At 48.5% G+C, this 12854-nt stretch overlaps 2 protein-coding genes across 2 annotated transcripts; one reads left to right on the top strand and one right to left on the bottom strand.

Annotated features, from left to right (window-relative positions):
* Positions 1 to 626: 626 nt before the first annotated feature.
* On the bottom strand, positions 627 to 4831 carry PAAG_00352 (hypothetical protein; the record flags this gene model as incomplete). The annotated part of the gene is made up of 4 exons (XM_015843988.1): positions 627 to 2410; positions 2493 to 2606; positions 2706 to 4314; positions 4523 to 4831. The coding sequence occupies 4 exons, from the start codon at positions 4829 to 4831 to the stop codon at positions 627 to 629; spliced, it is 3816 nt and encodes a 1271-aa protein (XP_015700323.1).
* Positions 4832 to 7476: 2645 nt separating this feature from the next.
* PAAG_00351 (hydrolase) lies at positions 7477 to 10311 on the top strand (the record flags this gene model as incomplete). Its single annotated transcript, XM_002797766.1, has 2 exons — positions 7477 to 9313; positions 9389 to 10311. 2 exons carry the CDS (start codon positions 7477 to 7479, stop codon positions 10309 to 10311), a joined length of 2760 nt encoding a protein of 919 aa, XP_002797812.1.
* Between the last annotated feature and the right edge of the window lie 2543 nt (positions 10312 to 12854).

Here is a 12854-nt window from a genome sequence, read left to right as displayed (position 1 = left end):
CGGGCAATCCGCATATCCAGTCCATTTGAGATATCCTGCAACGAACGGTAGCGCCGATTAGTTCTTCCGTGCACTAGCTAGAAGCTGATTTGGCATGTCTGTTTCCAAAGGAGCTATGGTAAATATAGGAAAAGTTAGTCCGTGGATGAAAGTAGTTTGCTGAGCCGGAATACAACGACCCCCCTATATAAGGGCTACCCCGAATACAGCAAACCCCAATCTTCAACCTTCATCAGAATGAAATTCAATTGCAGTATAACGCACTCGCAGTATAACGAGTGCGTGGCTTTATATTGTATTAGATATGGTGGACTCTGCTGAAAATTATGTCACTGCCAACTACATTCCCTTCTCCTCCAGCCTTTCTGCCAAACCCGCAAGGCAGCAAAATCTGATATCTACATATATTTGTCAAAATAATCCGCGAAACATCCAGGAGATGAATAATAAAAAGCTCTCGTAAAAACCCCTTCCCTTTTGCAGCGTATCTAAGGAGAGGATATTAGCTATATATTAAAGTCAGATCCTGGACCGTCAAATGAATTAACTCATCTAACTACCTCAAAAAACACACATCACCCCAACAAAACACCCATCCATACACAACCACAAAATCCACAATCCCATTACCCCTCCGCATCAACCCACACAAAAATCCCCTTCTTATCGGCCCTCATACCCTCCGTCGGCAACACCTTCAACGTCTTATTGAAATACGAATCCACCACCGACAGCTGCGGCTGTATCCACGCCCCCCTCACATACGCCAGCAAATTATACCGCACCGTATGCCTGCTGAGCGGCACAAGTTGCAGCGCCGTGCTCTTGGGGCCGTGGAATGCGAACTGGTCGCTAGCTTCCATCGTCAGATTGAAGGTGAGGAAGTGCAGGGACGGGTTTTCGAGCGTGTAGTCGAGGTGCAGGAAGCCTGGGAGTTGTGGGGAGGGTGTGGCGCTGGCGAGGACGCGGGGTTCGCCGAGCGGGACGAGGAAACGGGAGATGGCAAGGGTCGAGGTTGTTGAAGATGTGGTGTTGGAGTCGGAGTCGGAGTCGGGTCTGCGCCATCGTATGTAGAGTGCGAGATTCACGGTTGTTGCACTCCGATCGTCAAGGGCGAGACGTTGGATTTCAACGGTAAATTCGGATTCGCGAAGTTCTTCGGGTCTAAATTCTGGTGTCTCGGGGCTTTTAAGCATTTCCTTGCCGATTTTACAAACGTTGCCTGCGGTAACACTCAGCAGCGCGACGCTGACTTCTTCAATGATAAGTGGTTCCAGTGCAAAAGACACCATTTTCGAGTTTAGACACCATAGCTGTTGGAGGCCATCATGTTTTGGTTCTTTTGCGTCATCTTCGGATGGTGAATCGTCATAGTGGAAAAAATCCGGCCAGGGGGCGGGATGGATTCGAGGCAAGAATTCATAATTTGCTTCAAACGGTCTTATGAAAGAGAGGTCGAGGGAAACGGTTTTGAATATTTGTGTTTCAACATCGGAGACGAGATGATAATAGGCGGATATTTCAATCTCATAGTCAAGCGGTTCGCTCGTGTTTGTGAAGAGGGCTAAAGCGGTATGACTGGCACCACGCGCTAGAGTCCCAATCCTGCAGCGTTTTGACAGGGTTGAAGAAACACCTTCAAGTAGTGTAATTGGGCTACTAGCACTTGCATCCTCAGTTGCGGAGTTGGCATCTGCCTCTTTAATCCATGAAAACTTCGCTGATGTTCCGGACACTTTAAACATCTTTATCTCAACGTCAATCTCAGCAACATCGTCTTCCTCGTTATCAATCTGAACATCAAGCACAACCTTCTCATCTGTATAGTAATGATTTCGCAACTTGGGAGTCGTAATGCGGACTTTCGGAGGCTTCGGTAAAATCCTTGCCATCGAAATATCCCTGCCCATCCCTATCCTCCGTGAAATGGGCCCTTGCTTTCCTTCCCTCCACCAGACCGACCCGTTCCAGCTCTGATCAACAATGACATACGCGAGATCGAAACTCTCTTCCTCGATCCGCAGTGTAATTGATGCCACACGTGCGTCACCTGCTTCCCGTGGCACTGACACAAGGTTGAAAGCTCGTATCTGCCCCGGACTAAATGACAGGTTGGTAAACCCAACCATCAAAGGTGAACCACCGGTGGGGGACTGCACGGTGGAAGCATCCGCATTTAAAGAATCTTGTAACGGAACAGATAAAATCTCACTGGGAAAAGAAGAGCTGGAAGTTGCATCGCCACTTGGAAGAAGTTTGATAGGCCGAAGACTTCCTTCAAAACCGATTTTTACTTCAGTGAGACGGATCGGTGCGGATCCAGCATGAGCACATGATCTGATAATAAGCTGGGATTTTAAGTGTTCTCCGACATTGCCCTGTGATTTCTCGAATGAAAAAGATGCCGTAACTGCACAAATATATATATATATATATCAATATATTAGTTTGATTATATAATTTAAATCCAATTTCATCTCTGCGGAACGTACTGCAGGAAACGGTATCTTCTCCTCTAAGTACCACAGTTGGCTTCGGTTTCACAACCGGAAGCTTTTCGATGCTTTTATGGATATCATAACACCAGCCTTGCCGGTCATTAAAAGCTGCACCAGAGTATTCAAATTAGTAAACTTGCAGCCTGGAAAAATTAATAGCGGGAGGGACAAGGCCGGGAGAGGAAGGGAGAGCGGGAGAGATTTTACTTAGGTTCAACAGTTCCCAATCCACACGCAAAACAGTCTCTCCATCTCCGGCATGGAAAGCACATTCCCTCAACGTCCAGGCAAAATCCTCCATGAGCTCCCACCAGCCATCCCGTCGCCATGTCAGATGGGGCCATAAAGGCCGTATGATAGCCAACGCCTCATTCCACTCTCCTATTCTCATATGCTCCTTAGCCATCTTCAATTTCAGTTGTTCTACCATGCGACCTTGCTGTCTCTTGGAAAAGTCCTCAATCGCCGTTTCGAGAAAATCAAGAATCAACTTAGAATGAGCAAGCCCTGGCCTGTCAGAGAGTGGGAATTCGTCATAAGGTTCGGGAACAATATATGTGTCGTACACAATAGATCTGCTCCGCGATTGCGAGCTGGCGGGTTGATCGGGGGCTACGCGGTCCTCGCCCGGAATCCCCTCTGCAAGCTCCCTCCTGCGAGCGGTGTGTTTAGCAGCACAGTGCAACCAATAGCCCTCATGATGAAGGTATTCCCACGGACGTAGCCGCTCGTTAATGGGGATTGTTCTCTCAGGCATCGCATATATGGTTTTGTGGAGATCAGGTACGGATCCCAGAAGATCGGGCACAATCAACGATGATATTTCCGCCTGGTGCATTATCTGAGCCATCAGCAAAGCCCATCTAGCTTCCCATGCCTCCCACCCGTAATTATTTGTGCCTCTGCCTCGACGGTCCACGATACCCTTGATGCGATTTTTGTGTGTTATCCATGAACGGACTGCACCTGCCGTCTGCTCGGTCCATAATAAACATCGGATGATGCGAATCGCAAGTATATCCGCAAGCATTCGAGCATCATTAAATCTGGAGCTCCACCCAGCAATCATTTCAAATACTTCTGCACCAAACAGGCCTTCATATGCAGTCTCGTAACTTCGACACGCAGCATCCATCTCTTGACGGAATTCAGCAAAAACGCCAAGTTTAAAGTCATACCGAATGTTCCAGCCCTGGACTGGTAAGGTTTTCGAAGTCCCACTGGTAGGTGGTGCAGTTGGGGGAGGAATGGTTGTTCGATTCCTTTTCCGCCTAGCATGCTTTGAGAGATCTCTGTAGTACTCAATGCTTGGAGCTTGTAAGCTGGCAAGAAGGGAGTTGGTAAATTCACTGATATCAAGCTGCGACGGCTCAGGACGGAGAACAAAAATACTCTTCGGATCAAGGTTTGTTGCCCGTCTGATGGTGGCTATCCGGTCATTCGCATCTTCGGCCAAGGGTCCATCCTCGCACAACAACGCAACAACGAACCGTGTCTTATATCCAGATGCGGCCCATTCTTTCCTTAAACTGTTAATTTCTATCTTCAGTTGGTTATCTCGAAGGGAGGCCATGTTTGTATCAGATGCGAATGGGAAGAAGTTAATAAAGGCTGCAGGAACTAGTTTCTGGTGCTTCGTCACCCATTGCGGTGTCATGATGCCGTCTGGATATGTTGGGGAGCTCGGTGTCAGGGGAGATATCGGTGAGTGGACGACGGGCAAAGAAGTTGTACTATTGCCATGTCTACCGGAAGCATTGTCAGGTGAAGGGAATCTGGGAAGGGTTTGACATTTGTGGGGGGGTAAAGTGTATTTCTATAGTGTACCGTCAGTATGCGGCAAGTCTCCAGCATTTGCAACGTCACAGGGGACCCCAATTGCATAATACAATGAGAGAGTCGTCTTTAGATACTCATACAGCTACTGGACCCGGGGGGGGGGGAAGGGAATATCCAGCGCAATTTGCAATGTTCAGAGTAATACAGAGGACAGTTTAAAAAAGTCAGAGGGGGTGCTGACCTACCCGCCCAACCCTCTTTATCCTAAATCCAACGGCCCCAGCCCCTAATCCCTCACTCTTAGAATTCCACGGCCTTCCCGCAGCATCCTGACTCAGGAGAGCATTCAGCACCCTCTCCGCCGTCGAATCGGTCAACAGCGGGAAATCAGAGAATATCTCAATGCCATCATCTCGTAGAAGAGGGTACTCAGCACCAGCATGTGGAGAACTACTACCCTGGGGGTCGGACTCCGGATTCGGATCAGATCCAAGGCCGGAGAGGAGAATTAAGGGGAGGTTGTGGTCGACGTAGTCGGGGGGGTAAGCGTCCATTACTATGGACGTGGTAGGAAGAGATTTGCGGCGGAAGGCGGCTGCTGGTGGCCACTAACAGCATTTCCAGGGTTACGGGTACTCATTCAGAACAGACAATCCATTCTTTGGAGCTTTGGAGTTGGGTAGGCTGAGCTGAGCCCCTTTGCGGTGAAGAGGCGGGGTCGATTTGCTGCGGAGGAAATTGCACGTAGGACAGATGTTGACGTGGAACTAACCAAAGCATGGGGTATGGGAATATACCCACGCACTGACATACTTATTCCACGCACTACTCTCGAAAAGCACAATGTTTGAGCAACGTTTTGAATGGAGTCAAAATGTGCAAATAAATTACAGAATTATCATTAAACATTTTGAATATAGGGCATTTGTGTCCTTCTGTTCCGTGGATTGATCGTGTTTTGTGTGAGGAACAATTGTTATTTCAACGTTGTTTAGTTTACCTTACACTTGGAGTCGAGAGATAAAAGGCAATAATTCCCTGTCAGCTATATAAAGCCGGAGTGGCAGGACATATATATATATATATTCTTAAAGGGTTCCCAGGTGGTAAGCCACGCGGCATCTGGGGGTTTCGCATTGCTCATGGGTATATCCATGGATGTACTGGATATGAATCTAGGGTATTTTCAATATAATAAGTAGACCTGGTATTATATCGAGGGGCATAGCTTTGGAGGTAAGAAGTGAGCAAGTGAATGGCATCCACCCAGTTGAGTCCAAGCTTGGCCAAATATAGGAGAGGAAAGTTTTTGAACCTCATACGATGGGATGTCTGGCTTAAACCTATTCGTAGCAGGGACGGCGGAATACTCAATTCTTCTTCTTTTTGAATTTGGTGCTTTGGGTCATCTCGACATCTGAAACTCGCAGTGCGCCAAACAGAATGAATCGAGATTATTCGCAATTTCCGCTTCTCCCGGAGACAGCTCCACTCGGTATAATACCAGCATATATTAAGAACTATTCAGAATATCCATGGATGTTGTAGTATGGAGTCGTCGAACTAGAATATTGTCGGAGAAATTAGGACTTAACTCTCTTTTTCTCCAGAGTGTTTCCATGGTTCACCCTCAACACTGGAATATGCAAAAATGATGGAATCTAAGTAGACAGAAGAATCCCAGGGTCTACAACAGTCCCGTTGAAAGATCCGAAAGCAGCCCAGAGCTCTTAACAGCATCAAACATCCCTGTCGTCAATAAATAAACAAGGGTTTAGCCAAAATGGGTACAGAGAGCGACTGCAAGCTGACCGGTGGGTCGCTGGGTAACACTCCAACAGGGTGAGCTCCTCTTGACTTGCAGCTGATCAGCCAGTTATGGAGTGCTGGTAGGACTGGCATTCATCAACCTGCAGCATCTTGCATAACATCGTCCAAAGGTGTCCGGGTGGTTGGGTAGGATGAAGGGGAAGTCGGGAGAAACTACTGTGTACATGGCAGCAACATGCACTTGAGCTCCGATCCACGGAGCCTTTAGCTGATCGAAGAAAGCAGCCGTCGCTGGTCGATTGAAATGGCACGGCAGATAGCGGGGAATATGCATTGATCCAATGTGGCGGGGGGAAGGGTATTTAGGATTCAGTCCTGCCGGTGATTGCAAGAAGAGCTGAGATTTCAATAAATAAAATGCAGAGGAGAAAGGAACAACACCGGAAGGAAAAAGGAAAAAAGAAAAGAAAAAAAGGGGGAGGAGGGAGGTTTAATAAATAAGATCCCTCCACCGACGATCGATCCATACAACCCCAAGCATCTCATGGGGTTGCTCCGTAGTCTGCTGCCGGTGTTTTAGCTGGTGGTTCCAGTCGGGTTTTGCTCTCTTTCTTCTCTTGCCCGTCCTGTCCTCCTCCGCCCAGTCTCAACCTCATCCAAACATCTTCCACGCTGCGTTCGTTCCTGCGCAGTCGTTGCTTTTTCCTGGCCTCCACCTGCAATTCCCCCGTTGCCAGTCATATCGCTCGCTGCCCTCTCTGCCATTCACCATTCACCATTCAAATTCTTGCTCTGAGCAAATGACAACCCCGTTCCGTTGTTACGTCGTCCTGGGCTAGCCCTGGCACAATATCTCGAGTCGTTTGTGAACCCCTGGATGTTGAGCCTCAGACCGTACTGAGCGATTGACCCGGAAGAGGAAGAAAAGGGGAATAAAAAAAAAAAAAAAAAAAAAGAGGGAAGAAAGAAAGAAAAGAAAAGAAAAGAAAACTAGGAGGCAGATCCGGCACCGCAATTTAAATACCTCGGATTTTTAAGCCCCAAATTGCAATTCTCCTTATCGTCTCGAAAAAATTATTAAACGTTCACTAAATAATCAGACTTCCACCAGGCCCAATCACTTCTACCACGCAGAACCACAGTTGCAACGACTCTAGATCTACGGACCGGCAAATAAACCAACAGCTGCTATTTATTGTTTTCCTTTTGCGATTTACTGGCCCCCATCTACCTCGCGCTGGTTTGCTGGCGGTTACAGAGGCAAAAGGGGGGGAGGAATCGGATACAACCATACGCAACTAGAGCATGTTAGCGTCTGCTGAACAATCGGTCGCATTTAATTCTCCCAACCCCTGCGATTCGTGACTCTGGCTCTTTCACAAGCTTCCTAACTTCCTGTTGTGTTCGCATTGATGCGAATCCCACAGCCATGCAGGACACACTGAGCCCTCCCCTTCGAGCAGACTCTCACCCCGAGCTCGCCCACCGCCGGAAAAGCCTGCCTTCGCGGTCGATCAACGCCCCATCTCACAAGCACATTTCACCTGCATCTCCCGAAGTCATTTCTTCCCTGATCTCGTCCCTCTCTACCATTTCTACCCCCGCCCAATCCCATTTTGACAACTTCCCCGAGATAGGTTCACGCACTGCTCCTCCATCCCCTGGCTTTCAACAAACGGAGTTCCCTCGCGATGGCCGGGAGACAAATGTTCCTTCAAGTTTGGGATTTGGCATGGATTATGGCGCCTACAAGACTGTAGTTGACGAGGAAGGAAATTCTTTTTTACACCCTGACGATGCTGCAATTTCCCCTGTGGTACGAATGGCAAAGGCTCCCACGTCTCCACGTTCACCCCGATCTCCCCGATCGCCATGTAGCCCGGCTGGCGATACCTCACCCAGACGGACAGGTTCGAGAGCGTCAATGGCTTCGTCTCATGCTGGTCTTGATGATATATCAGTATTTGGTGTACCTAGTTTGGAACCTGGTCCCCGACTCTCCACCGCAAGTATCGCGTCTTCCAGCAGTGGCGGTCGAAAGAGTTTGAAGAACCAATTGAACTTGCTGAAGAGGAGCTCTAGAGAGTTTCCTAAGGATAAAGAGAGTGACCGTTTCCATAAGACAGGGGATAATCCGCGGTTAAACACGTCACGCAGCCGGCTATCATTGCGCTCAACACCTTCGATGGCTGATTTGGCGGAAGAAGTGAGCTTGAATAACGGTGTTTTCCAACAGTTAGAGAAGCAGTTGAATGGAGAGAGTAGACGCGACTCCGCCCCGAACCTTGGTACATCGAGGTCCGTTGCCGACTCAGTCAATGGCAGCCCAGGCGGGATTGGAAGTGGTAGAGTCATACCTACCCGTGAATCCTCATTGCGCCATAGCTACAGTGGGAATTCAAGCAAAAAACGTCGTTCAGCTCGTCACAGTGTATATTCCAACCGGGATTTCACCATCGACCGTGATATTGCGGAGGTAAACCAGGAAGACGATCAAGTCTCGAAGCGGATAAGGGAGCTTAAAGCGCAGCAGAAACAAATCAAGGACGAATTGCAGACCGAGAAGGAGGCGTTGGAATCCACTTCGCAGCTCCGGGCACCAAATCCCAGCCCTAAGCCGCAGTCCATGCAACAAACAACAGTAACGAAAGAAACGGTTTTGGTCAGACAAGCTGTTCATACAGTAGTTGATGAAGTACAAGCGGAGCAACATGAAAGCGCACCATCCCCTGCCATTCTCACGCGGAAATCACAAGTGACCAAGAAACGAAATAGCGGACCGCTCTCGTCAAAAACAACTAACATTCAGCCTGCGTCGGGGATCCAGCCTTTCGAAAAATCTGATCGCGGTGACACAAAGGTGTTGCGGCGACGGTCACTGCAAAACAGCCATTCCGAGTCAAATCATCGACGGACACGGTCCGGCGCAGTATCTCCCTCTCCTCGTTTGTCGCTAGGCGCGGAAGAACGACCGTCTAGTTCAGATTCTATCGACGACGCTGTCCGCGACTATCTCTCATCTCCACGGCTTACTCAGAAGGTAAACCATCCACACACAGGACGAACGATTGCGTTTTCAGAAGTTGGCGATCCAAAGGGCTATGTGGTATTTTGTTGCGTGGGCATGGGCTTAACAAGATATTTAACGGCGTTTTACGACGAGCTAGCTCGGACACTCAAGTTGCGGTTGATAACGCCAGATCGACCGGGTGTTGGGGAGAGTGAGCCTTGCGTTGATGGATCAGGGACGCCTCTCAGCTGGCCAGGTGTGATCCATTTCAGTTCCTTGTTTCTTATTCCACCCTATCTCAAAAGATTTATGTGCTAACGTATGTTGATAGACGATGTGGCCATCATTTGCAACTATCTTAAAATCACGAAATTCTCCATGCTGGCACATTCTGCTGGAGCCATATATGCTCTCGCAACCGCGCTACGAATGCCACAGCATATCCGAGGACGGATACATCTACTCGCTCCATGGATACCCCCATCCCAAATGACCAGTATGGGTTCTCACAAAGAGCCCCTCCCAGCGGGGGCCGTACCATACTCCCAACGACTCCTCCGTGCGCTGCCAACCCCATTTCTCAGAGTCGCCAACTCCAGCTTCATGACCACCACCAGCGCAAGCATCACAAGCAGCCTCCCCAAAAACTCCAGAAAAAACAAACGCCGTAGCACAACCATCGCCGGCACCAACGAAGCAGGCTTCAACACCCTCATCGCCCAACAGCGCGAAAACTCCCTCAACATACCCCGAAACCCGCCAGACCGCGATTCCCAGGACATCGTATCCCGCGCCACCACGAACCCCTCCGACCCCAAGGCCGAACTAGCCATCATCGCCGCCGCTGCCGCCGTCGACAAGGAGCGCCAATCAGACTACGACAACCGCCTCACACACGCCATCTGGGCGCTCGCGACGACAAATGCCAACCCAGCCGTCGACCTGCTCATCTGCCTCGAGCGCCGGCAGACGATAGGATTCCGGTACGTGGATATCAATCGCGCTGTGGTTCTCCATCATGGCACGCGGGACACGCGGGTGCCGGTTGACAATGTGCGGTGGCTGGGGAAGACGATGCGGCGGTGTGAGGTGCGGGTGCTGGAGGGGGAGGGTCATGGGCTTATGGCGTCGGCGCTTGTGATGGGGAATGTGTTGATGGAGGTTGCGAAGGAGTGGGAGGATTGGACGACTGTTGTGCAGGGGAAGAGGGAGGGGAATAGGAAGGGGTCTGCTGCTGTGGTTGGTAAGCAGTAGTTGGGTCTGGGGATTGGCTTCGCACGCCTGGCTGGCTCCCGAGCTTTATCCTGCCTTGATTTGTTCATTGACTGGAGCGTTTGGCGTGGATCTCACGGTGTTTTATTTATTGCTCGTTAAATACTTTTCCTGATAATCATTGGAAAGGGAAAGAGAAGGGAAAATGGTGGTTGTGGTTTCATTTTCTTTTGATTCGATTTGATTTTATTTGCCTGGAAACTATCTGAGCCCTTTTTTTCCCCCATTTTATTTCATCGTTTTATCTTTTTTTTGTCTATACACTGTATTGTTGTAATGATCTCTTGCCCTTTTATTTTGTCCTCTTCTTTTACCCTCTCCCCCGGCATCTATTTCGGCTACTCAACTTCCAGTCTTCTATCCGGTCCGATGCTTCTCTCCCTAATTTATTTACCATTTGACACCTTTTTTTTGTCTTTTCTCTTTTGCAGAATATCACCTCTCCATCTATAACGCCTTTCCATTATCTCATGTATGTCGTCTCCTTGTTTCTGCTGCTTTTCATACCCCCTTTTCCAATTTTTGAATTGAGCTCTGTCCCAGCATTTTCTTTTTTTCACCCCGTTTTCTCCCTTTCTCTAGTTTTCTTGCGCTCTTGAATCTCTTGGGCTGTTGTTCTCCTTTTCTTTGTATGATCATTGCTTCTTTTACTTGATTCTCCCCTTGTCCGTTTATTTGCATGAAGCTTGTTACTCTACGTATTTACTGGTATGGATGTTAGATTATTAAATTTTCACTCATTCCCATTTTGAGATTTCTTTTTATTGGTTCCTAATCCATTGACTACATAAATGTCTATATTGTGATCAGATAATTACTTCAACCGCTACATTTCTTCCAATAGTTAAGACTTACCAATGCATTCTAGCAAACACGGTCCGGTAACCGCAAATGTGAATGCCCATGTATTTTCCCACACACCTATAACGAATGCGACAAGGAAAAGAGATCCCAAAGGAGACGACGCAGAAGAAGAAGAAGCTATTTGGTCCCTCCCATATTTGGGTAGTACCCAAGTACAGTGGCTTCAACGGGATATAACAGAGTAACCTCCGTGTACAATTTTCCGTGTATCGAGAGGACAGGTCTTTCAAACGTTGAGACCTATCTGTTCGCGAGGCAGAACCCAAAGTCCCCGCAAGCAACCAACACCGTTACCAACGGCGTTCAAAGGGACAATTTCGCCCAATTACGGAGCCCGCGGATCAAAGGCCGCCCCCCTCGGCATTGGGCACTCCCGATCTCGACTGCAACAGCATCTTCGCCATATATAACTTGGAACTGAATATCTGTTTCTGAACAGTCGGATCCTGAGGTCACCAGCTGCGACGTGATGCTATTGGGCTGGACCACATTTTTCACCCCTGAAAACGCCTAGCCTAGACACAAAATTAACTGTTAGCTTAACTAACGATGGCGGAAGTCAAACCTGGGTTTAAAGGAACTTGGTTCCATAGAAGAGAGGCAGTGAGCAAGCTTAGCGGAGTCGACGACGATAGCTTACTTGGTTAGTTATTTTGCACGCTGGCTTACGTGACTGATCTCAAATGCGGTTCCCGGGAAAAGCCAAGTCCCTCTTCCCCCGCCCACACGAGAGCGACCTCATCTTACTGGGGGGAGGTGTAAAGATGAACCTCACAAAGCAGTTTGGCTCTTTGCTCATATCCTGAATCCCGTTAAGTTAACTGCCGCACTTCACGCTTGATGGCACAATATGTCGTTCCCGGTTTGCATATCCCCGTCTTGGTTTGCCGGAACTACTACTATCCCAACTTGAACTATCTCGAGCCACTTATCCAGGATCCAGTTGCCCGGCATTTGCACCAGTCTTCAACTGTATATGCGACAGAGTGAGCGTCTGTCTGGCCAGCAGGGTGTTGAAGGATGTCTCCATTCACCTCGAGACGACGTAATCCTCCCAACCTGGACTTTTAAACAAGGGCCCTGATCGGGCTCAGTCAACTGCTGGACGCGATTCAAAAGAGACCGCCGTGTAGTTTGGAGGTTTTCTGGATTTTGGCCCGGAACAGGAACTACTTGCTAACTCCTCCATGGCTAAATCGGCTGTTATACGGCCCGAACCGTATTTGTACTGGCCGTGAGGTGAATACTTGGGACCATTTCGCAAGTATATAGAAACAGATTGGGTTCGAAAACGCTCTTCTAGAGGATTGTGATTCCCGACTTGCCGCAGCAAGTTCCTTTCGGGATAGACCAACTCCCAAGGACGCAATTTTTTTCCAGTTTGGATTGGTGTTGAGATGTGAAGTTTCTGCTAAGAAAACGCCTTGCTGTAACTGACAAACCTCCTAGGATATAACCGAGCTTCTGAAGAACAGCTTTCACTAATGCTGACCAAACTTGTTGGAGGCCTGCCCCAGCTGTAGAAGGATTGTCCAATGAACTCCCGATGACCGAAACTAACTAAAAACTAAAATAATAATAATAATAATAATAATAATAATAATAATAAAATAATAAAAGAAAAAACTTTTTGAGCGGCTCGGATTATAAAAGTCATTCGA

This window comes from Paracoccidioides lutzii (genome assembly GCF_000150705.2).
Source record: "Paracoccidioides lutzii Pb01 unplaced genomic scaffold supercont2.1, whole genome shotgun sequence".
Classification (NCBI taxonomy): domain Eukaryota; kingdom Fungi; phylum Ascomycota; class Eurotiomycetes; order Onygenales; family Ajellomycetaceae; genus Paracoccidioides; species Paracoccidioides lutzii.
The sequence above is the reverse complement of the archived record's forward strand: the minus strand, read 5'-3'. Positions and strand labels throughout refer to the sequence as shown.